This window comes from Hemicordylus capensis, chromosome 2 (assembly GCF_027244095.1).
Source record: "Hemicordylus capensis ecotype Gifberg chromosome 2, rHemCap1.1.pri, whole genome shotgun sequence".
In the NCBI taxonomy this organism is placed as follows: domain Eukaryota; kingdom Metazoa; phylum Chordata; class Lepidosauria; order Squamata; family Cordylidae; genus Hemicordylus; species Hemicordylus capensis.
Window position 1 is genome coordinate 81,443,784 of NC_069658.1, and position 25,016 is coordinate 81,468,799.

The 25,016-nt window shown below is 42.3% G+C and overlaps 1 protein-coding gene across 2 annotated transcripts; it reads right to left on the minus strand.

Moving 5' to 3' along the window:
- Positions 1–1,952: 1,952 nt before the first annotated feature.
- LOX (lysyl oxidase) lies at positions 1,953–24,813 on the minus strand. 2 transcript variants are annotated; one of them, XM_053302583.1, is made up of 7 exons: positions 23,872–24,813; positions 22,215–22,323; positions 15,772–15,909; positions 14,234–14,390; positions 7,088–7,183; positions 6,897–7,012; positions 1,953–5,720 (listed from the first exon to the last, which is right to left on the minus strand). In XM_053302583.1, exons 1-7 carry the CDS (start codon positions 24,554–24,556, stop codon positions 5,714–5,716), a joined length of 1,308 nt encoding a protein of 435 aa, XP_053158558.1. In that variant the 5' UTR covers positions 24,557–24,813; the 3' UTR covers positions 1,953–5,713. The 2 variants fall into 2 exon arrangements, with proteins under 2 accessions (XP_053158558.1, XP_053158559.1); XM_053302584.1 differs by lacking the exon at positions 1,953–5,720 and having other exon boundaries at positions 6,893–7,012.
- Between the last annotated feature and the right edge of the window lie 203 nt (positions 24,814–25,016).

Here is a 25,016-nt window from a genome sequence, read left to right on the forward strand (position 1 = left end):
TATGTTGATGGGACACTGGACTCTTGGAAACCTTCTGAGAATGGCCAACATGTTGGTTAATGCTGTGTATGCGCCCCCCCCCAAGCAGATCTGATTCTGCAGTACAGGTGCCATTTTCACACAAAGACACAATATGGATTGCACAAAATGCTTCCAGAAGAAGGGGAGATCATCTAAAATTGTCCCCCATGCATGGATGTTTACACTATGGAAGCACATCTGCTGCACACATGCTTGTTTTGGCTATGTGTGCACAGTATTGTTCAGGGTGTTTGCCAAAGTAAGGCAGAGACACACAAATGACAAGAATTCTCAACTTAAATAAGTTATTTAAGGATTAGAAATTCTCAAAATTAAGGTATGCTCAATAGCGGACTGAACCCTGCAGGGGGTCTCTGGAGGTTCTCCCTCCCTCCCCCCGCCCGCTGGTATAGATTAATGTCCAAATCACCTGGTTCGAGTGGTCTTCAGCCCCTTCTGGGCATACCCTCTTGGTGGCAGCCATTTTGGAGGCCATCATGCATGCCCAATGGGCCTCTGTGTGGCCTGGATCATGACCCAGCCATGCAGAGGCCCATTGGGCATGTGCAGAGGCCTCCAAAATGACCACCACAATGGAGGGTAAGCCCAGAATGTGCCAATGAGTGCCCGAACTGGGTGATTTGGACATTAATGAAGGCCAGTGGGGAGAGGAGGAATTTTTTAAAACTTTGAAACCCCCAAACAGGCTGGGCGGGGGGGGGGAGGCGTTGGTCCACTATCAATCCATCAAACCAAACTGGTTCGATGTTGAACTGGTTCAGAATTGAACCTGTTCGCATATCCCTAGTACTAAGGTTCTTTTCTAAACACACTTAATAACGGATTTAGGCTGAGCTTGGTCTAAGTTACTAACCTCTCATTTCAGTTTTGGGTCAAACCAGTTTTATTGCTGGCTTGTAAATTTCATAGCGTTTTTACTGCTTATGATCTGGTTCTGTTGCTCAGAATAAATCTACAGATGGATTAATTTTATTTCATTCCATGAGTGGAATTCTTGTTTAAAAAACAAAAACAAAGTTTTCTTAAATAGCAAGGCTGTTCTTATGAGCAGCCTAACCCAGGGGGTATCCCACTACTTGTCATGTGATACATTGTGGGATACCTGGATGCTGAGATGCATCTTCCCGGTCTTCAGAGCTCCGTGCTTAGTGCAGCAACGTGGATCATGTCGAAATGCGGTCCGCACTCCCAGCAGCAATTCTTGATCATCTGAGGAGAAGGTAGGTGAAACCCTTCCCCACTGCCTGCCCACCCTATTGGTTGTGTGTATAGCCTCCGTGTGACAGTAGCCAACTAATATTGCATACATACAGCTGAAAGAAGTACATGTGCAGTGGCCACATTTCTACCTCCAAAGCATCATGTTGTATTCAGCGGCATGCATTTTCACCAATCTGAGGATTGTGTGACTTAGGGGACATATTTGCGGGTTGTACAAAGCACTTGAGAAGGGAGAGTGATGAAAATCACACACAGTCCTGCACAGAGAGACGTTCATGCTTCAGATGTAGGAATGTAGCTGCTGCAGCTGTGTTTCAGCTGAACATGCACAGCATTAATCATGATTTCAGCTACCAGCTGACATAACCCTGGTGGAAGATAATTTGTAACTGTAATAGGAGATGGGTTGCCCCAGGCTGCCAACCATAGATGCACCTGCCATCACAGTTACTGCGCTTCTCTCTGCAAACATTGCCATTTCTGTGAGCAGCATGTTAGGGCAAGACTTTCCACCCACTTTTGGCACTTGTGTTTTGGGAGTTACTTGTTTGAACACCTGAATAGGGCTATATTTGTCCGTGTCGAATATTTTCCCTGGTGAAAAGAGCAACAAGTGTATAGATTCCTCTTAATCTATGAGAGAACTGGACTGAGAGCTATATTTTAGTGGAAGTTGGAGAAAGACAGTCTGAGCACTTGAAACATTTTATTGAGGTCATTTTCACATAAATTTGCAACCATAATACAATATGGAAGTGCAATGAAAAATACAAAGCTAGTGTATGAATAATTATAAATAACATTTCAGAGAAAGATGCATAGGTTTCAAAAGTAAGGCTCTTTGAAAAACTGTAGTAAATATTGAAAATTCCTTCAAGAAGTTAAAGTAGCACTTCACTGAAATTGTGTAACATTTGATTGCTTGCAAGTTTCCTGACAGCAAACTTATTTCAATTCAAGTTAAAAACATTTAAGCACCTTTTTAGTATCTGGAATGTGAAAACAATGTGTTTGCTGTATTGTAAAGCACAGGCTAGACCACTTTCAATGAAATGAGTATACTTCAGGTTATGTCCAACTAAAATGACAGGAATGTACAAAAAGGCTGACTGAAAAAAATGCTCATTTATTGGTTAACCATTGGAAATCTCTTAGATTAATCATGATCATGAAATGCTTGGCGTAGCAAAACTTTCTGTGCTATAAGTCAAATTATGGAACAGCAAAAGGCAGTCAAGAAAATGCCTTTGTGAAGGTGATAATGCCTGATGTGTTATCCAGATGGAAGACAAAAGGATTTGTTTCTTCAGGTCAAAGTGATGTGGCACACTTATTCCTCCTAAGTTCCAAGAGCCACAAGGAAATTTCCTAACCTACTAGACTAATCTCAGCTATATGAATCTTGACTAAAGCCTGGCTCAAAAATTGCCAAATCATGATTCCTGTTCACATCGTAATTGCAACAGATAATCTCTACTTTTTAAGAAGTGGAAACATAACCTTGTAATGGGAAATATTCAGATGTTGCAGAGGCCTGAATAGTGATCCTGTATGTTAGAGTTACTTAGGCCAACCCTACCCCTTGAACTGCCACCATTACCTTTCCTGAGTCCCTGCTCTTGTCAGTAGTCACAGTATCAGCTACAATTTATCCTGATGCTGCACTTTTTCAAGGTCATACATAATACAGATATATATAGAATGTTTGATTATCTCATGTGGACAGTTACAGTTGACACATGAAAGGCTATAGCATGTGTGCATGCATGGCATTGAATGGCAATATGGGAGTCATGTCTGGTGGTTCAACAGTCACCAAGCCTCAAGCAGTGGTAGGAGGACCACTAGCAAATGAAAAAGAAGAAATGGGTGCCTGTCAGGCTGACCAGAACATGCTGAGGACATGTTATGGCCCTAGATAGGACAAACATTCTATCTGAATGTTTAAGACAAAAATTACAGGAATGAGAGACTCAAGGGGACTGTGAGTCCACCCAATCAACCTAAAAACATGCATTCTGTCAAGCCGTCAAATGTCTCCAAAAATAAATTGCCATACACTATCTCTCATTCCCTAAGCTTTAATGTAGAACTTCTTATATATTTGCAATTCATGGAATGTGCTCAAAATGCAGCCTCAAGCAGCTATCTGAGCATAGCCAACAACTGAGTATTTATAGGTTGCTTTCACTGGTGGTCTGGACTGGGAGAAGAGAACTCCATGGGTTAGAAATTATTTCACAGTTGTGGGGGAAAATCTACTTCATTCGTTTGAACTGGGTTTCAAAAAAGCCCACCTACTTCACCATTTGAATTCGGTTTTATATGTAGCAGGAATTATTCCTCACCTATTACAATCAACTGACAAGTTTAGGTTATAATTTTTTGTTTGGCTCTTGAACGGGCAGTCATAGTCTATGTTCATACCTCAGGTATTCACATAGCAAATGCCATCGTGAGGCTGTTCTCACGTGCAACCTAACCCAGGCTAGTGATGCCCAGCCAGGGTTAGGCTGCATGTGAGAACTGCCAGGATCAGGCCCCATCCCAGCAGGTCAGCACTTTGCAGCCCAGCTGTTAGCCGAAGCTAAGGGAGCGCTCCCTTAGCCCAAGCTTGCTGCTCATGCACGAGCTGCTTTCAGACCAGCTGCACACAGAGACGGGCGCCTAGAGCACCCATCTCCTGGGAGAATCCCCCCAATGCAGTGTGTGTCTCATGCGGTGAATTGTGGTCTCTGGAGGCCGGGATGTGTTGTCCTGGCCTCTGGAGCTGCGCGCTGCAGGCACACAGCACAGCTCATCCGGGAGCATGGTTCAAACTTCCAAAAGAAGTAATCGGTCTTCTGGGGGGAAGGTGAGTAGAACAAGCCAAACCCACGTCGCCCACTGACCTGGCTGTGTGAATGACCTCAATAAGTACTATGTACCTTTTGTTATGGAGCCTGCTTATATAATTCTTTTAAAGTACAGCACTCTCTAGGTTCATGTGTATCTGTTTAAGCACCTGCATGCTATACTTTTTAAGGCTTCTTTCGTGACACTCCGTAATCTGTTATAATCCCTTTAATGTTTTTAATAACTACCCAGTTAAATTTTACACTACCTGCCCTCCAGCGGCAGACTGTGGGGCTTCCCCATCGCACCCAGCCTTTTCTCTCCCCTTCCTCCACATTGTTTTGTTTAACATCCAACCTGAAGGAAACTTCTGGAGAACTCAAAAATGTGCTCACTGCTTTGTGATATTTTAGGTGGGTCTAATTAAGACTGACATCTTGACTAACAAAGCACCAGACTATGGCTGTGGTGGTGCATGTGGTGAGGAAAAACAATCTCACCTTCCTTCTGCAGTTTCCTGCACCATCCAGAAATATGTCCCTTCTGGGGACATATTTACTTAGGTTTGTTTGCCTGAAATAATCAACAATATTGGGAAATGGCAGCTTTGTAAAATAGAAGCATAGTCCTATTTTTCAGCTGAGCAGAGGTTACAGATAAAAGGAAGCCGTTCCTAAATGCCTACAGCGGAGATCTTTCCATCCACACAGAAAATAAGAAAATGTGTGAAAGCACTGTTTGCAGCAAGCACTGGAAATGGGAATCTCAGTGTTTCATAATACTTTTGTGGAGTAAGTGGTTTATGTCAAAATCTTAGTATACTTTTGGCTTGAAACAATTATTTTAAACATTTTAAAATGTAAACATGTTTCATATGTAAGGTATACCTAATACGAGGTGCATACCTCGTAGGTGCACAGGCATTGCTCCAGTAAGCATTAACAGTTATTAAGTAATACGTTTCTACCCTTGAGACAAATGTATCAAGTTATTTTTTTCTGTAATGATGGAAGCTTCGGTTTCCTTGCTGTTCTCTTTTGCCCAATGCTCTTTGTTGGTATTCTATGGCCATGATCCAATTAACTGTTAAATTAGTCCCACAATCCCAAAGAGGCTTTCAACAGCAGCCCCCACCTTGTCACATAGCAAGCAACTTCTGAAGTGTAGGAGAATACAAAAGCAGTCTTGTCATCTGACAGAGGTGAATCTACTATCCAACATAGTATTAAATCCCACTGGGCATGCACAAACCTTTAGATGCACCTAAAGTGCATCTAACGCATTGACTCTCAGCCTATATGAATACCCTCTACATGGCATTTTAAAGCTCATTCACAGATCATGTACTGATTTCCAGTAGTCAAAAGGAAGGCATTCTGTGAATGGGTTAAATCCTTGTAGAATTTGAAATTTTGCATATAAATCTTGCATTGTTCTCAAGAGTGGAATGCAATACAATGAAAAAAGGTCTTAACGTTCCAAAGTCACATTAAAATTCTTCGTATATATTTTCATCCTTTTTTTGCAGTTTTCAAAAGTTTTTACATCCTATCTCAATTTATAGAATAATCTCATCTCAAAACCTTTGGCACTGATGCAGCAGTTTTCTGTCATCTTAATATCTATTAAAAAGAAAAACAATTGTTAAATATATCTATATCTATATCTACACACACACACACACCCCTATGTGACATTCATGAGTCTTTGTAAGGGTTATCCAAACAGTTATCTTAGAAATATTTCTTTACTTCCAAATGAAATTGTGGTTGACATCCTAATAAAAAGTGTGTGTGTCAGAAGGCTCTGTGGGGACACAATGGGGGTCCACATGCAACTACTGCTACAAATGTTTATTATTAATTTTTACTTATTTATTTTTATTATGTTTCTGTGTAACCACTTTGAAAACTTAGTAGTTTTTTGAAAAAAGTAGTATATAAATATTTGCAGTATTTATATACCGCTTTTCAACAAAAGGTTTTATTTTATTTTTACATTTTATATCCAGCTCTTCTTCCAAGGAGCCCAGAGCGGTGTACTACATACTTAGGTTTCTCCTCACAACAACCCTGTGAAGTAGGTTAGGCTGAGAGAGAAGTGACTGGCCCAGAGTCACCCAGCAAGTATCATGGCTGAATGGGGATTTGAACTTGGGTCTCCCCGGTCCTAGTCCAGCACTCTAACCACTACACCATGCTGCCTCTTTTACATACAAGTTCTCTTTTACATAGAAGAATGAATAATAAATAAAAAAGATGGTTTCCTGTCTGAAAAGGGCGCACAATCTAAAAAGAAACATAAGATGGACATCAGCACCAAACACTGGAGAGATGCTGTGCTGGGGTTGGATAGGGACAATTGCTCTCCCCCGATTAAACAGAAGAGAATTGCCACTATAAAAAGTGTCTCATTGACCAGTTAGCAGGGCTGAAAGGAAGCATGTTGCTAACCTTCAGATATGCATTTCCTCTCTTACGGATCGCTTCCAGAGCACGGACAGAGCTGAGAGGTTCACCCTCTGGCACAACAGCACATGCACTATCTTGCACTGGCAAGGAAGTCAACACTTGTATTACTGTAGGTTCCTTCTTGACCATTCAGTTGCACTGATCTGAAGATAAGCAAAAGGCTTAACCACATCAGTGGCTCTAATCTGAGAGCAGTGCAACAGTGAAGCTAAGGAAAATGGCCAAAGACAGAAGTACCTAGTGCTGCACTCCTTAAGCCTGTCATTTAAATATACTTTTTTCATAAGTACAATAAATATATTTGAGAGAAAATAGAAAAGCACTTACGGTGAGATTGTGCAGCCAGACGCATATGCATGGTGGCCTGTATAACGGATATCACAGCGTACTATATTGTTGTTGTAGTCTGATTCTGGTACCAAGTAGCTAGGGTTTACACTAACCTGCAAAAGATATACATGCTGTACTGTGCAATTTCACATGACACTGTACAATTATCATTTAATAAAACTAGATACCTTCAAAATGTAATTTCCAGGTTTTACATCTGTAATATCAATCCATTGGCAGTCTATGTCAGCATTGTATGTGTCGTAACAGCCAGGACTGAGTCCCTAGAAATTAGTGTAGATACAAGTGAGAGTCTAACACAATAATTTTGGTAATCAATATATTATTGACAAATCTAAAATAAATCTAAAATAAACCATCTTAAGAAAACTGGTTAAACAATTGTGATGTCTCAGTTAAAGTTTTACCATTTATGGAGTATTTATCTTTGATTGATTAAGTGCCGTCAAGTCAGTGTCGACTCTTAGTGACCACTTAGATAGATTCTATCTATCTATCTATCTATCTTTACATAAACATTTTGGAAAATCAAATATATTCATTTTTAACAACTTTTTTGTTCAAAAACGTTAACTTTTTTGTTCAAACTTATATGTTGTATAGTAATTAACTTTCAAATATCCATGCTATCTTTTCTGTCTAAAATATCTAGAAAAAGATTTTAAGCTAAAAAATTAAGAACACACAAGGCCCACCCACACTGATTTAATCACCCAACAATAGTAATTACCTCCCCATGCTGCATGGCAAACAGCTTTTGATTCAGAGGGAAATTTCAGGAAGAGTTTGTAATATGATTACTACCATTCATTCTATAAGAAAGATTGGTTCTCCAAATAAGTGTCGGTCAAATTCTGGCATAGTACTTGCATTTTGAACAATGCAGTGATCTATTCTTTTTTCCCCATTCCTTATTCGACTTTGCAAGGCAGTCACTTCCAGTGGAGTTAGGCTGACTTTAGGAGGCTATTATTGTCCTGAAATGATGGTTCAATGTAGCCATGAATGCACAGGCCTTTAGAGACTATGTAATAAGCGAGGTGCAGATCCCTTCTCCAGCCTGACATCAATCCAACTGGAGTTTGACTGCCCCTATGAAAAGTACAGTGTTTGGCCATAGACAGTGTGTCACTTGGCAAGAATTAAGTACTTGCATGGAGAGGAAGGTCATGGGTATATTGAGAACTGGCAGTCACATACATTTTTTTGCACTGGAATCTGAATGTATTCTTCAGTTTTCAGGAAAATACTTCATACAAAGCACAGGTTTTAAAGCAACAGATGTAGCCACAAAAATTCTAAAGGAATTCAAAGCAGCAGCAGACACTTTAATCCTCGCTAGACGTGGCGAGCCTGTTAGGAGGAGGAGTGAGAGACATGCCATGGGGGCTAACTGTCAGAACTTTGAAGGGACAGTTGCCAACCTCCTTCACACTTACTGCTATTAGTGACAGACATACCACACAGAGAGCTGTAGATAGAAGAGGGGTGCTCTACACTCTTCTGTACACTAGGGGCGTGCAGAATGTTCTGAAGTTGTAATGTTCCACTTCGAAACAGAGCGTTTTGAGTGTTCTGAACTCGGAACAGAACACCCCTAAAAATGGGGGGGAGGCTGTTCTGAGCCTGGAACAGAATGACTCATCCAAGGCGGAGTTTTCCAATTAGGGTCCGCACACCATTTTTCCGAGCCCCATCAGAATGGAACACTTTTTGCGTTCTATTCTAAGCTCAGAATGGAACACAAAATGCACTTCATGCACACCCCTACTATATACTATGCTGCTGCAAAGCACTCTAAAGTAAGTAACAGGCAACATGTGGCTCTCCAGATGTTGATGAACTACAAATCCCATCATCCCTAGCTGTTATAAATTGTGGCTGAGGCTGATGGTGGTTCAGCAGCAGCTGGAGAGCAGCAAGTTGCCTACCCTGCTCTAAAGGATGCCCAAACTGCTGGAGGTGGGGCTGCTCTGTGCCTAAGCACTGTAATTGCAGTTGTGGTGCTATTTCCATTAGGAATGATGAGCGAAGTATTGCAATGGCAATTGTGCACTGCTTAGTAGGCACAGAGCAGCCTGCCTCTGCAGTAGCATGGGCATGCTTTAGAGTGCCTCGCAGCAGTGTGAGCACCTCTCTCTTTGGTCTATGGTTCTCTGTGAAACAGCCACTGCGATTTTCAAGCATCTCTTGATCAATACAGAGAAGGCCACTGACTACATGTTGCAGTTGGTTGCCACCTGCAATGCACTTCCACTAGATCTGCAACCCTACTGAACCAAAGCTTAAGTAATGGTGCTGAAAACTGCAGTGTGATGGTTGCTTACATGTCTGCATGCTGAAGTGGCAGAAGAAAAAAATGGCAAGTGGGAAAGCCATAATTGTAGTGTTTGCTCTGTTCTCCCCATTCGCTGCTGTCAGGTCAGATAGTAGCGCACATACTGGGCAGCTACCTGCTGATGGAAGTGGGTGGTGTGAACACTGCCTCTGTCCTTCTGCAAAGCACTTTGGCACTCTTAGTGATGTCACGGGAGCTTCTGTGAAAATGGCACAATGTGTCAGTGCAGCTCCACACAACTCTGGGAGTCAGGCGGAGCTGTTCTGACACAACACACCATCTGCATTGCTATGAGAGCCAACACAGTTTGCAGAACGATGAAGCAAGTGCACATGCTGCCCTCTTCCATCCACGGGTGGCTGTGTGGTATGTAAACCACTGTATTTTTAAAGGATGTTTTAAACTGTATTTGTATGTGGGAGTGTTATGCACCAGTGTGTGTACCCATTATTTTTTGGCAGTTCTGTTTACGGATATACTCCAGTCTACTGAGTAAAAATATTTGTTCTTCATAGCCATTGTTATCTGACACATTTCTAGAATAAAACCACATCTGGCCATGTATCACAAGCATTTTGTTTTAATTTAAAAAGAGAAATGGCAACTATTAGTACTGATTAAATATTAGTAATTTAATTTTGGATTTAACACTAGAGCACCTTCCATACGAGGTAAGGCTACAGCATCTGGGGCTTTTTAGTTTATAAAAAATACGACTGAGGGGCAACATGGCAGAGGTCTTTAAAATGATGCATGGTGTGGAGAGTTTGGAGAGAGAGAAAATTTTCTCCCTTTCGCGTAACACTAGAACCAGCGTCATTTTCATGAAATTGATTTACAGAAATGTAGGACTGACAAAGGGAAGTACTTTTTCACACAATGCATAATTAACCTATGGAATTCTCTACCACAAGATGTGGTGACAGCCATCAGCCTGGATGGCTTTAAGAAGAGCTTAGATAAATTCATGGAAGTCTGTCTATGGTTCATAGTCTAAAGGCTTTACGCCACCTCTAGACTAAGGGGCAAGGTACCTCTAAATACCAGTTGCAGGGGAACAACAGAAGAAGGGGATGCCCTCAGCTCTTGCCTGTGGGCTTCCCAGAGGCATCTGGTGAGCCACTGTGTGAAACGGGATGCTGAACTAGATAGCCCTTGGGCCTGATCCAGCAGGGCTGTTCTTATGTTCTTAGTAATGTGGAGTCACATTAGGCTGGAGTTTGTAAGTGTGATAAAGAAAATATGTTTTTTTGACTGAGTACTGCAAAGTCCTAGAAGATAAAGCTTTTTCACAGGATAAGCACAATCCTCACAATTCCCTCATATGAAAACAAAAATAAATAAAGCAAATGAATGAATCAAAGCTGCTGTTTTGCATGTCATCTGTAGGCTGTGGTCCATGGCTGTGATCCTTTGGCTATGATCCAAAGACTTGTGGTATACCACTGGTTGCCAGTTTCTTGGAAGTGCTGACAGAGACCCCACTACATCTGCCACTAGTGGTCTAGATTTGTGATGGGGTGTGTGCGTCAACCATTATTTCAGTAAAATACTCCTTTGTTGTTAAGAACACAAAAACTGCCGAACTTGAACCTAATAATAGTCCGCCTACACTGGTGGTACAATCAATGTTGTGTGGAATGCCTTTGCTATCTATATGAACTTATTATAAAGGAGATGAACATATAGCACAAAGGTATGGGGAAATTCCTTTCCAAGCAACATATTTCCTTTCAGCACCAGACAATTTTGGATTATACAGATTATCTAGACCCATTTCAAACCAGCTTTTGAAGGGGCTATAGGGCTAAGACTGCCTTGGTCGGCCTAATGAATGATCTCCAATTGACTACTGACAGAGGGAGTGTGACTCTGTGGATTCTTTTGGATCTCTTGGTGGCTTTTGATACCATCGACCATGGTATCCTTCTGGGTGGCCTGAGGAAGGTGGGATTGGGTGGCACTATTTTACAGTGGTTCCGTTCCTACCTCTCTGGTAGATTCCAGACGGTGTCACTTCGAGACTGCTGCTCTGCAAAGCGAGAACTAAAGTATGGAGTTCCACAAGGCTCCATACTGTCTCCAATGCTCTTTAACATCTACATGAAACCACTGGGAGAGATAATCAGAAAGTTTGGTTCAGGGTGTTATCAATATGCTGATAGACACCCAGATCTATTTCTCCACGTCAACCTCATCAGGAAATGGTATAACCTCCCTAAATGCCTGCCACGAGCTGGTGCTGGGATGGATGAGGGATAACAACATGAAGTTTAATCCTAATAAGACAGAATTACTGACTTTGGGGGTTGGGACCCAAGAAATGGTTTAGAGCTGTCTGTTCTGGCTGGAGTTACACTCCCCCAAAGATCAAGTACGTAGCTTGGAAGTGCTCCTGGATCCAAAATTGTCTCAGGCTGAGGCAGTGGCAAGGAGCACTTTTTATCAGCTTTGGCTGATACATCAGCTACACCGATTTTTAGGGGTAAGTGACCTTAAAACAGTGGTGCATATGCTGGTAACCTCCAGGCCCGACTACTGTAATGCACTCTATGTGGGGCTGCCTTTGTACGTAGTCCAGAAACTACAATTGGTGCAGAATGAGGCAGCCAGAATGGTTTCTGGGACAACCCAAAGGGACCATATAATACTGATTTTAAAAGAATTGCACTGGCTGCTGGTATGTTTCCAAGCACAATATAAAGTGCTGGTTATTACCTATAAAGCCCTCAACAGCTTGTGTCCAGGGTGCTTAAGAGAGTCACGAACCCTGCCGCCTATTAAGATCATCTGGGGGAGGTCCAGTTACGGTTGCCACCAGCTCATTTGCTGGCGAATTGGGACCAGGCCTTCTCTGTAGCTGCTACAGGGCTTGGGACTATGCTCCCTGTCAACATAAGAGCATCAACAAGAAACAAAGAGATCCTCTACCAAACTGTTCACAAACCATGTGATGAAAAACCAAGCACAATTTTGTCCAATAGATCTATAGCAGAAATTATATTCAATCTAAGACAAGACAAAATAAATGGAAATGGTATCAATGAAACAATTGCATGGTATGAAAGGAATGATAAAGTCCATAGTGTGGAAATTTATGTGATGCATCAATGAGTAAGTTTACATGATAGAGACTCGATGACCTCCATTTCAAAATGGATCTCTCTAAAGTGGAAGGAACACTGATCAACATGCTCCAAAGTTTTTCTCTTTTACAAACACCTCTACTATTTACATTTATTTAATACATTTAGTTCCCGCTCTTCCTCCAAGGAGCCCAGAGTATGTTTCTAGAAAGTTCTCTCAAAAAAGCAAGTTATTGGCAGGTACAAAGCTACTCAGGCACAAAGGTACAAAGCTTTGTACCTGCCAAGAATTTGCTTTTTTGAGAGAACATTCTAGAAACAGTAGATGTGGTTGTAAAAGAGAAAGACTTTGGAGCATGTTGATCAGTGTTACTTTGCCAAGACAAAATTCCACTTGAGAAAGATCCATTTCTAAACGGAGGTCACCGTGTCACCGTTGTGTGGACTTATTCATTTATGCATCACATAAGTCCACAATATGGACTTTATCATTCTTCTCATACCATAAAATTGTTTCATTGATACCACTTCCCATTGTTTTGTCTTGTCTACGATTGAATATAATTCCTAATATTGATCTATTGGACTTGTTGTGCTTGGTTTTTCATCACATGGTTTGTGAACAGTTTGGTGGAGGATCTCCGTTTCTTGTTGGTTTGATTTCATAGATCTCAGTGCGCTTTATTTATTTTCTTAACATAAGAGCATCTCCATCTCTGACTGCTTTTAGGAAGACCCTCAAGACACACCTGTTTTCTCTGGCTTTTAACTGAAATTTTAAACTGTTTAATTGTTTTCTTCCTATGAAATTGTTTTACCCTGTTTTATATTTGTTTTAAATTGTGTATACCACCTAGAGATACATCAATTCATCAAGTGGTACATAAATATGAGAAATATACATAATAGTTTTGTTTGCTTGTTTTTTGTTTGAGTCTGGAACAATCACTTTTGAAAAGATTAGCTTTCTGTGTGAATTCTGGCATCTAATACTACAGTTTTATGAAGTACATTCAACATATCTTCAGGAAAAGTAAAACAAAAGAAAAAATTTACTTATCTGCTTTATCTACAGTAGTACATTCAGTGGATTTATCAGCTGGAGAAAACTATTTACAAAATTATCCCCATAAGGGGATATTCCAGACAAGCCAGATCATTTAACCCTATACAAGATGGTGCTGATGAGTATTATGAACCCTAACTTTTTATATGGTTAGAAGATGAGGAGCACTTTACAGCAATACAGTAAACCTGATTTTTGCCTACACTGCCACCAAAAGCCACAGAACATCTCTTCACAGAAGGAGGTGCTTTAAACCATTCTCTGTTCTTCAGCGCAAATGTGTTATATCTCACCATTCGTTCGTTCGTTTATTCATTCAATTTTTATACTATCCTTCCTGAAGTGGCTCAGGGCAGTTTACAGTAAAATTAAAAACACATAACAACTTATTTAAAAAATATTTAAACCAGTTTAAAATTAAAATTAAAACTAGATATCATTAAAAGCCAGGCTAAAAAGTTGGGTCTTTAAGGCTCTCCTGAAGGCTTCCAAGGAAGATAATCCTCTTATATCCAGGGGGAGCACATTCCACAACCCAGGGACAACAACTGAGAAGGCCCTATCCCAGGTCATCACCAGATGAACTGGAGGCACCCAAAGATGGACCCCCGGGAAGGGGTTCATGGAGCACCAAGAAGTGTTTTCTTTCCCAGCACTTTCCCCATTGTGCTGGAGTTATAACATGAAAACTATAATACAGGCTATTGGCTATTTTACTATTCGTTCACAGCATTCGTTCCATGAACAGTTAAAACTAATGAGTGAAATCACTTTGTAGTCTAACAGTAAAGAAGAAACTGTATTGTTAATAGCTGTCTCTTACCTGTGTATGCGCTGTACATGCATATCGCCTATAGTATCCATAATCACAAGAAGTATCTTCAAGACAGAAACTTGCTTTGTGTCCTTCAGCTACTCTCCTTTGCGAACTTGCTTCAAGCAAGTCATAATGGCTAAATTCATCCATACTGTGGTAATGTCTGTTAAACCACAGGCAAATTAGTAGATAGATCTGCTTTGCTTAAGTATTAAACTAACAGCTATAATAACTGTGGCAAAAAAAACAAAAACCTTTAAAGAACATCTTTACAACCATGCTTAGTATTAATACCTAATGGGTTAATGTTTTGTGGCCCATTGATAGCCTCTCTCTATATGTGTCCATTATTCAACAATTGTTGCCTTTTAAAATTAAATTGAGGAATATATTTAATTTGTTCACATACAAAGAAACACACCAACTCTGTTATTTCAAAATTTCCTGCTGCAATAAAAGTAAGAAGCACATAAGTGGCTCTATATGAGTACTATATCCTCTAAGTGCTACCCTCAGGCATTGTTTATCTGACTGAAAATGCTTGCCTTGCACACTGTAAATTCCAAGGACATTTCTATCTCTGAAATGTTTTTATATCTACAGTATAGCCCCAGTAGCATTTATTTGGTCCTCCACTGTGTTACTAGATGCTTTGGTATGCATATTATTCCTAAGTCTTTGAAAGCCCTTCTGTTCTGTTGCTGGACTGTCATTTTCAGAACAGACTAGCAAAACCAAATATATTCACTTCAGCCAGTAATCTCACATTTTTCTCTCTATAACATTTGCTGTTTTTGCTTAAGGCATATACAATCCAAGATGGAAACTTCAACACATCAGGGTTATGATCTAAAGTCGATTTGTCAAGTGTATGGCCTAACAAGGTGAGGACTGAAAACTACCTCCTGATGAGTGGTGATGTTCACATCATAAACACCATTGCTGTTTAACACTACGTTAACACAACCATCACAATATTGGAATAGTCCTATTCTGACATTATACAAAGCATCAGAGAAACTCTGCACTCCTTAGACAAATTGTGTAATTCTAGACAGCATGGGGGTGGGGCTATGGAGTATGTTCATTGGGGACAGAGCTTGCATGGATATCAGGTACAGTATCCACACTTTTTTTAATGTGAGAATAAGGCTCCTGTGTCTGCATTCTGTTCAGAAATCTTGATTTTGAAAACTACAGGAAACTCCCTTTTGGTTCAAGAGATTTGGACCAACCACGTTTGTTAACAGTATTACAGTAAAACTATTAATGTCATCTACCTAAAGCCCTCGCTCATTATACAATGGTTATACGTTCTGAGCCGAGTATGTATAAAAAATGATTTCAAATAAACAGATAAGACGGCATTTTCTGTCACATCTGCAATGGCTCCTAGATATTCCTGTTCTATTCCAAGGGCAGGATTACAAATCTGTGTTCAGTGAAAGGCCTCCAAGTCAGGAGAAAGAGGAGAAAAACACATAGCAACAAACAAATACCAAGTGAACATAATTGAAAAGTACCATACTGGGCACTCCACTCACTGATGACAGCTGTGCCACTCCCATGAGTATCGTGGTCGACTTGGCAAGAAATCTGATGTGCCTTGATTTTTCACTCTCTGAGGGAATCTCAGAAGCACTCTGTTATCATAGTCTCTGACATCTGACCTGTAAGCTGAGCTGCAATTATGTAGAAATAAGCATACATGAAATGGGATTGAAATGGATTGTAAAGCAGGTTTGGGCTTATAATAGGACATCTGAGTTATTGCTATGTTTGAATAATCTCTCCTGTGATTTGCTGAGCATCCAAAAACCCAACAACTGAAGTTGCTTAATCATGTCCAATGAAGTACCAACATATTTTATTTTCTGGGCTCAAAGTACTGTATTTAAATGCACTGCTGGCTTCACTTAATGCTTTCCAATTGGCACCATTATGAGCTCTGTCCAGCAACTGTATTTAGGGAGAAAATACTTAATCTCCAATCAGAGCATAATTCCTTTTCAAATCTTTGCCAATATTATTAATGTCATGAAGGAAGTTGTTTTCATTTAAGTTGTTGTTGTTTTTTAACACCCAAGTAGAGCATAGGCCTTGGCTGAGTTTTATTAAAATACAATGCAGTATTCATTAAAAGTATTTTTTAAATTGTCTTGCTTTGGGATGCCATGCAAGTTGACATAAAGGCCATTCGCACGACTGGGAGGTGGGGAGAAGGCTGCAATATACTTACCTTCTCCCCTGAATGATCTCCCTGCCCACCTAGCCGCTTAGCTGCATACAAGAGCAGAGCTCCAGGGAGATGTGCGACTTGCCAGAGGCCAGGACAATGCATCTTGGCCTCCGGGAATCTCACAATGCACCACATGTTGAGTGCAGTGCATTGGGGATTTCCCCCGTTGGGGGAGCAGCCCAAGCAAACACATGATCCTGGAGCCGGGGTTAAAGGCACACTTGTGCTCTTAATTTCAACTAAGAGCTGGACTATGGAGCTAGGTTTGGCGGTAGAACAGTGCTGGGATCCATATAGATCCCGGTAGCTCTCACGGACAGACAAGCCTAGGTTTGGCTGCCCAAATTCAGATTACTTTATTTACGGTCAATGACCAGAAAAGAGATATACAATAGTAAATGACATAAAATAGCAAATATCCTTAAAATAAGCATATACATGTATCTAAAAATGGCAATTTTAAAATACACTCATAACTTTGAGACTCTTATTTTAAAAACCACATAACAGTACTTAGCAACTATTCTAGAAATTACTGAATCTTCATCAGCTAATGAATACTTTACGAGGAAATCCCCAGTTTTCCCCTTCAGATTATTTAGCAGGGGATTAATTAATTGCTGTCTAACATCCTGGTAAAGTGGGCACTTTAAAAGAATATGAGCCATTGACTCGATCTCCAGGGCGCAAGGACATATGCGCTTTTCATAGGGCAATTTGTTACACTTCCCGTATAATAGTGCTGATGGAAAGGCATTAAACCTCGCCCTAGAGAAGGCCCATCTATGATTACAATGAGTAATCATAAACAAATAAGTAGCTGGACTTAAATCTGTCTTAAACTGTACAGATTTGTTAAATTGTGGTAAAAATAGCCCTCTCATTTTGTATTTCTATGTCGACCAGTCTTTGCTGCACCAATTTGTGTGCTGTAGTCACACCAGCCTCCAACAAAAAAGTGGAAGATAATCCGCAGCAGGAAAGCTTATGTATTATTTCCTTGCACCAGGATGCTTGTGGTTCTGCTGCCAGTAATTTGGGGATTAATTCTATCGGAAAAAGATGCAGTTTTATCCAATAGTTTATCGATAACATCCAGGCCTTGGACTCCAATTTAAGAATGTCCGCCTCTGAGCGGATCACTGCATTGGACACACGGTTGGGGGCGCCGAATAGCTTCCTCAAGAAACCTGTTTGGATTTTTTCGAGTTCGCCAGATTTTGCATACATCCCCAGTTGGGTTCCATATAGTAATTGAGGAACTATCTTGATCTTATAGAGCTTGATTGCTGCTGGAATATAGTTCCCCCCCTTAGACCAAAAAAATCTCTGTATTGCTGCAATATTACGTTTAGCCACTTCAGCCATTGAACTGATGTGAGCATTCTTGGAGCCATTGGACTGGAAGGTCATCCCTAAATATTTAAATTGTTTAACCTGGTCTATTTTGTGGCCATCGATTGACCAATTATAACTTTGGTTTTCCTTACTAAAACGAACTATCTTCGTTTTAGTATAATTTATTACTACCTGTTCTTCTTTGCAAAAACCGACCAACACACCCAAGGCTTTCTTCAAGCCTATTCTACTCTGAGACAAAATCACTGCGTCATCAGCGTACATAAGGATTGGTATGCGTCTATCTGATGGTTTGGCTGCCCAAGCTTAGGTTTGGCTGCCCATGAGAACAGCCACAAATTTTGCTTTGAATAGCAGCCTACAACAGTTTATACCAATGTTGTTGTCTCAGAGCATGTGTCACCTCCTCTGCATGCTGTGAGTTCATGCCCCTTGACAGTTCCTTCCTTTCTTGCAGATTTCATTAGATTGTATCTGTCCTCTCTATACAGTAATCCCTCGCAAATCGCAGTTTTCCTAATGGCGGTTTTGAGCTTGATGCTATGCATGTTTTCTCGGAAGTGTCACTGAGTTCAACGGGGCTTACTCCCAGGTGAGTGGGTATTGGATTGCAGCTTCATTATGAAATGACACGTGCTCAGTGTGATCTGGGAACTGTATGTGGGTTAACCTAGGCCAGGCCTGCTCAACTTTGGCTCCTCAGCTGTTTTTGGACTACAACTCCCATAATACTCAACCACAATGGCCAAAAGCCAGGGATTGTGGGCGATGTAGGCCAACATCTACAGGAGGGCCAAAGTTGTGCCACCCCAACTTAGACAATGAGTCAAAAGCAGTGAATTAGAAATGTTGAAGGGGAAGAATATTTTCATAAGGGTGATCTAGATAGTGGAATAAAGTAGTGAGGAAGTTTTGAGATTTTTAAAAACAATTATTTTGTCATCTTCACAATCTGATGCATTCACGGGGGACTTGTTTTCAAAAATTAGCAAAACACTTAATGAAAAACAGGCCTTGGAAAGGCAATAATTTCTAAACAATAAAGGCATGGAAGTCTTGTAGTTTGGTCATCAAGTTCTCAAGGGAGGATAATAAGAACAATGTGTTTTATGAACTGGGTTGGAGCTTGAATTCTCAACTACTTTAAAGCTGTTGAAATTATAGCTCCACCACCATCACCACCACCACCGCCTGCCGTTCTGTCACCAGTTAACATTTGGAAATCTTTGCAGCACATCCTCAACTGTGCTATGGAAACAAAAGGTGCTCTTCTAAACATTCTAATCCTCAAACTCTAGATCTTCAGATCAGTTTCAATAAGGAGCTGACACTGATATAAAACAACGAGCAGCAGGTAGTGGCAGCTGTTGCTTCTTGGGGCTGAGGGGAGGGGAGGGAGCCAGGGGTAATCATAGGCAGGGCTAATAATAGGCAGGTTGATCCCTAAGCTTAAAAAAGAAGTGAATCACCAGCCCATACTTTTCTCCATATGTAAAGATTGTTTACTTGTCTCAAACAAAATCTCCCTCATTCCCACCAACACTTGGCAGCTGGCTATTTAGTGCTAATTTATTGCTAAATTCACCCCTTGGTTGGCTGTGAGTAAAGGAAACCTGCCCTTAGAATGGTTCATGGTGGGTGTCACTATGGAAAGTAGCAATGCCCTCTCACTCCCTCTAAAGTCACCATGCCTCTTCTTCCCCACAAAAACTCCATCCCTTCTTCTATCAACACTGCTTCCATTTCTCCACTCCTTGTAATCTCAGCCTTCTCCTCCTCACCCCATGCAGGAGTAGGCTGAGAAGATTAATTGAAGCCCCCTTCAGGGCACCTATTTGCAGGTAACACTTGCATACACACATTTCACACTGCTTAAAAATACCACAGTGGGGAAATGACTTGACTAGCAAGCCAGAGGATGCCAGTTCAAATCCCCGCTGGTATGTTTCCCAGACTATGGATAACACCTATATCAGGCAGCAATGATATAGCAAAATGCTGAAAGCCATTATGGGAGGAGGCAATGGTAAACCCCTCCTGTATTCTACCAAAGACAACCACAGGGCTCTGTGGTCACCAGGAGTCAAAATCAACTCGACGACACACTTTACTTTACTTTAAAAATACCACAATGTATTTGGCCACACACACAGAGCCGACTAGTTTCCTTTCTTCTCACAAATATGCACATACAGTACTTTTAAAAAAAACAAACCTTATTTCTCCCTTTCTCACAATATAAACATTTCTGGAATATGTCCTTGGGCTGCAATCCTAAGCACACAGCAGTTACTTGGGAGTAATCCCCAATGAGTTCATGAAGGCATTAACTTTATAGAACTGGTTGCAGTTCTATGCAACATTTACTTGAATCCTTTATCAGATTTGAAAATTAAGCGATATAAATCACAAACTTGTCCAAAGAACTTATGCCAAGGACCTCTCCTTTCAATATTACTACCACTCACCAAAAAAAAAGGGGGGTGGGGGGAAGTAAAGCACAAAATATAACCAGCAAACAGAAAACTGGCATAGGGACTATAGAGTGGTGGAGCTAATTGACTATTTTGGACCGGCCTAGTTTCCAAGCTGTGCCCATTAGGTTGCCCATGAAGAGAAGGCAAAAATCTCACAATTCTATATATACATACATATACACACACACACACACACACACACACACACACACACGTGAAACTCGGAAAATTAGAATATTGTGCAAAAGTCCATTAATTTCAGTAATGCAAATTAAAAGGTGAAACTGATATATGAGACAGACGCATTACATGCAAAGCGAGATAAGTCAAGCATTAATTTGTTATAATTGTGATGATCATGGCGTACAGCTCATGAAAACCCCAAATCCACAATCCCAGAAAATTAGAATATTACATGGAACCAAGAAGACAAGGATTGAAGAATAGAACAATATCGGACCTCTGAAAAGTATAAGCATGCATATGTATTCAGTACTTGGTATGGGCCCCTTTTGCAGCAATTACTGCCTCAATGTGGCGTGGCATGGATGCTATCAGCCTGTGGCACTGATGAGGTATTATGGAAGACCAGGATGCTTCATTAGCGGCCTTCAGCAATTCTGCATTGTTTGGTCTCATGTCTCTCATCCTTCTCTCGGCAATGCCCCATAGATTCTCTATGGGGTCAGGTCAGGCGAGTTTGCTGGCCAATCAAGCACAGTACACTGTATACTTTTCAGAGGTCCGATATTGTTCTATTCTTCAATCCTTGTCTTCTTGGTTCCATATAATATTCTAATTTTCTGAGATTGTGGATTTGGGGTTTTCATGAGCTGTATGCCATGATCATCACAATTATAACAAATTAAGGCTTGACTTATCTCGCTTTGCATGTAATGCGTCTGTCTCATATATCAGTTTCACCTTTTAATTTGCATTACTGAAATTAATGGACTTTTGCACGATATTCTAATTTTCCAAGTTTCACCTGTATATACACACATATACATACACATATATACATATATATGCATTAAAGACACACATATTTCAAACAGGATAAGTTTGAAGTTGTCCAATCTATAATTTCAGTTTTATTTGGAAACTATAACCCCCTTCCCTCTCTTTCACCCTCAAGAGAGGTGAGAGTGTAAGAGAAAGAGAAAGGCTAGCCCAAAGCTTTGCTTAACGTCCCAGAAGAAGAGGGAAGGAGGGTGAAATTTTGCCAATGTTTGCTAGTAGCATTTTTTAAAAGGAAAGAAAAATAGCTCCCAGCAAATACTGGAGAACTCCGGTGCCTCCTGAGGGCTTGGTCAGGCTGCTAAGTGAGGAGTAAAGAATTGGCTTCCCTCTGGAGAAGGGAAGGCTAGAGAAAGATAGCCAGGGCTCCTACCTGTTCTAAACTCCATTTGCTTGTGGATTGAGAGCTCCCATTTTGCATACAGATCTCCAGATAGTCTGCTTAGCCTTCCTAGAAGGACCCTGGGAAATCAGATAACTGGGATGGCCTGTAAGTTATTCTGATTTCTGGTTGGTTAGGGGCTGGACTAGCCCCTGCCCACCCTTAGAGGGAGAAAGAAAAGAAAGGCACATCCTGATTGGTGCTGAGGCACTAAATATGCTATTTGGGTTTGTGGGCAATGGATCCCACTGAATACCCTAAGAGGGAGGAAATGGCTATACAAAGGAATTTAGAAAAAAGTCCAAGAGCCAGTGCCATCTACTGGCAAGCAGTGAAAATGCAAAAGCAACATTCAAGCAGGAAGACACACAGAGGGGAAAACAGAGATGAAGAGATCGTATGTTTGGTGAGAGAAGGGAGGGGGGCTGGAAAGAATGTGGGGCTGGCAAGGAGGGGGCAGTGGCCCATCTGCCCCAAATGAGGAGCCTTTCTCTGGCAGTAGGTGCTTACCTTGCCAAGCAATTCTCTTCAGCAGCACACCTCAGGTTGTACATGGATGTCCTCTGCACATAGGTGGATGCCTGGATGTAATAAGGATCTGGCACTAAGTCAGGAAGACCTGCAATGCATCAAACCAACCACACAACAACAGCATCAAGCCCAGGGCATGTCTGCAAACTTCATTTTGCTTAATTGCCGGAAGGATTCATGGCTGGAGTCTTCTATTCTCTCTGCTCCAGTTCCCAAGTTCCCCACCACCTTAAGGACAGCAAGCGTCATTTTTCTCAAGAATGAAAGAAACCAGACAATGTGTCCTGCAGACTAACAGAAACTGTGAAGTACCATATTCTGCTATATATCCTCATGAATCTTCAAGGCATTCTCCCATAAGGACACCAGCTGAGGAAGGGAACTTATGTTTGCCCGATCAAAAAGAGTATCTTTGTTTTATAGCACTATAACTGCTGGCGGTGGGCATCCATTAGGCGGGCTGTGATGTTTTGAATTAACGCCACCAGAAAAGATGACACTTATGAGGTGCATCTGGCAACCCATCCTAGGAGCCTAAGGAAGTAGCTCTTGTGTTATTAGTTTGCTTTGCACTGGAAATGGGAAAGGGGTGGGGGGAGAGAGACATTAATGCTTCTTGCTCCAATGTCTGAAGCTTAATTTGAACCTTCAAGATTCTATTCTACCACCAGTTCTCAATGCAAGGAAGCAGGTGAAATAATCAAGTGCAGAGCTGATATTAGGGACTGGAGGTTTCTAGGTCAAAGTTATGGTTTCTAGAACTTTGAACTCCAACTCTTTAAGAAATGAGGACTTTGCCTTTACGGAAGCAAAGTCCTTTGTCCTGAAAATATTTTTCCCCAAGCGACCCCTCCCCACCCCCACCCCCAACCCACAAAAACACACATCACCCCACTTCAGCCCCATGTACAGAGTTGTAACTGCTGTGGAAGGAGAAGGCATTTACTTTTTTTACTTTTTGGTTTTGTCAAAAGATAGCATTGGAAAGCGTCATTTTTCAACTAAATCCCCATGCCCTCGTGCAAGATGGAGGGCTGGGATCAGAAGGTGATTACTAGATCTGGAATGAGTTGGCTTCCCTTCCCAACTAAGCACAGTATTAAGCGCGTTGTCTGGCGATGAGGGCGGGATTTGCCACGCGGCTGCTTTTTTTCTCCTTTCCCCCCTTTTGGAAGGGAGAGATTGTTCTTGTTCTATAATGCAAATTACAATTTGCATGCAGATGTTAAACGATTTCATTTGAGGAAATGTGCAATGGCTTTCTTCTTCCTCTCCAGGCTTCCTTATAGAGATGGCAAAGCTAGGCAGACGGAGAGAGGTCCTAAGGGCCAAACGGGACGCGGCAACTGGAGAGCTATGAGCGGGTCGCCCGCGGTTTTTAAAATGGCTAAAAAGTAACCGCAGGTTCCGATCCGGGCCTCATAGAGTAGGAGAGGGTTAACCCGCTTTCCCTAGACGCGAATGTGTCCTGCACGCGCGCTACTTGCCCCGCGGGGCAAAGTATACAGGTACCATAGGGATGCACTTACCTGGGAGTAAGTCCCATTGAAGACAGTGGGACTTACTTCCGAGTAAACCTGCCAAGGATTGGGCTGCGCTTCTGCCGCGCGGTGGTGGGCGGAGCGCGCGCTCTTACCGTACTGGAAGTAGCCGGTGCCGTAACCGGGCCGGTAGGGGCTATTCTGCCGGGGCCGCTCATAGGTGTCATAGTAGTTGTAATAAGGGTTGTCGTCCGTGTACTTGTAAGGGTTGTAGGGGTCGTCGCCCACCATGCCATCTTCACGGCGGAGGTTGCTCAGTGGAGGCGGGCTGTTCCTGTTGCCCGACCTGGAGGGGGCGCTCTCGGGGCGCGGGGTTCGTACCTGTGAGTTGCCGCCGGCTTGAGTCCTGGGGCCTCTTTGGCCGCCATGACTGGCTGGCTGCTGATAGCCGGCTTGGAACCAATGTTGCGCCTCCGGCCTCCTGGTGGTGGTGGCGGCGGCGGCGGTGCCTCTGTCGACGGCAGGAGCCGCCTGCTGCGGCGCCCTGCGCGGGGAAGTGCCATTGCCCCTAAGGAGCAAGACGTGTCCGCCCTGTGCAGGCTCCTGGCTGTGCCTGGGCAGCGGCGGCTGGTACTGGGAGCCCACACTGAGGAGGCTGTACACCTGCCCATTGTTCTCCCACTGAATCCGTTGCCTCCACACGGCTGGTGGGGGAGGCGGTGGTGGGTTCCTCTGCGGCAGCCCACCCGCCGGCAGCCACAGCAGGCAGCTCCAGTAAACGCACGCCTGCAGCTGGGCCAGCCCCAGGAGAACCGGCGGCCGGGAGAGGAGTCTCATCATCACCACGGCGTGTTGCAAGCGGGATCCCCGCTCTTGGACTGGAAGGATGGACTGGGAAACAGTCCTGTTGCCTTCCTTCCTTCCTTCCTCTCTCTCTCTCTCTCTTTCCCACGGGGGCAGCAGACTTTTCTTTGCAGTCACACGCAAAGAGATGGCCGGTTTTTAGTTTAGTTTTCCCTTCTCCTCTTCTTCCCAGTATTGTATTCTGTAAAGAAATGGGTTGGGATTGCGGGCGCAGCAACGAGTAATCGCTCTCGTTTGTGTCTGGAGTGGAGCGGCAGGAGGGAGGGAGGCCGGGCGCGAGGCAGGGGGAGGAGATGAGGGATTTTTTAACTTTCTGGCACGTTTGCAAAGTTACACAAGCCCATTCTACTGGCAGGCGGCTCCTCTGCTATTTGTTCACGTAATGCGATTCGAAACGTGCGAGCCTGACAGTTCCCCCACATCTGCCCTCCCTCGC

Bases quoted from the DNA above. Each gene is read 5' to 3' on its own strand.
- LOX (XM_053302583.1), bottom strand. From the start codon at position 24,556: ATGATGAGACTCCTCTCCCGGCCGCCGGTTCTCCTGGGGCTGGCCCAG. The intron at 22,324-23,871 runs GTAAGAGCGCGC...GATGCATTGCAG, and splicing joins CACCGGCTACTTCCAGTACG to GTCTTCCTGACTTAGTGCCA. The intron at 14,391-15,771 runs GTGAGTGGAGTG...GTGGTTTAACAG, and splicing joins GAGTGGCACAGCTGTCATCA to ACATTACCACAGTATGGATG.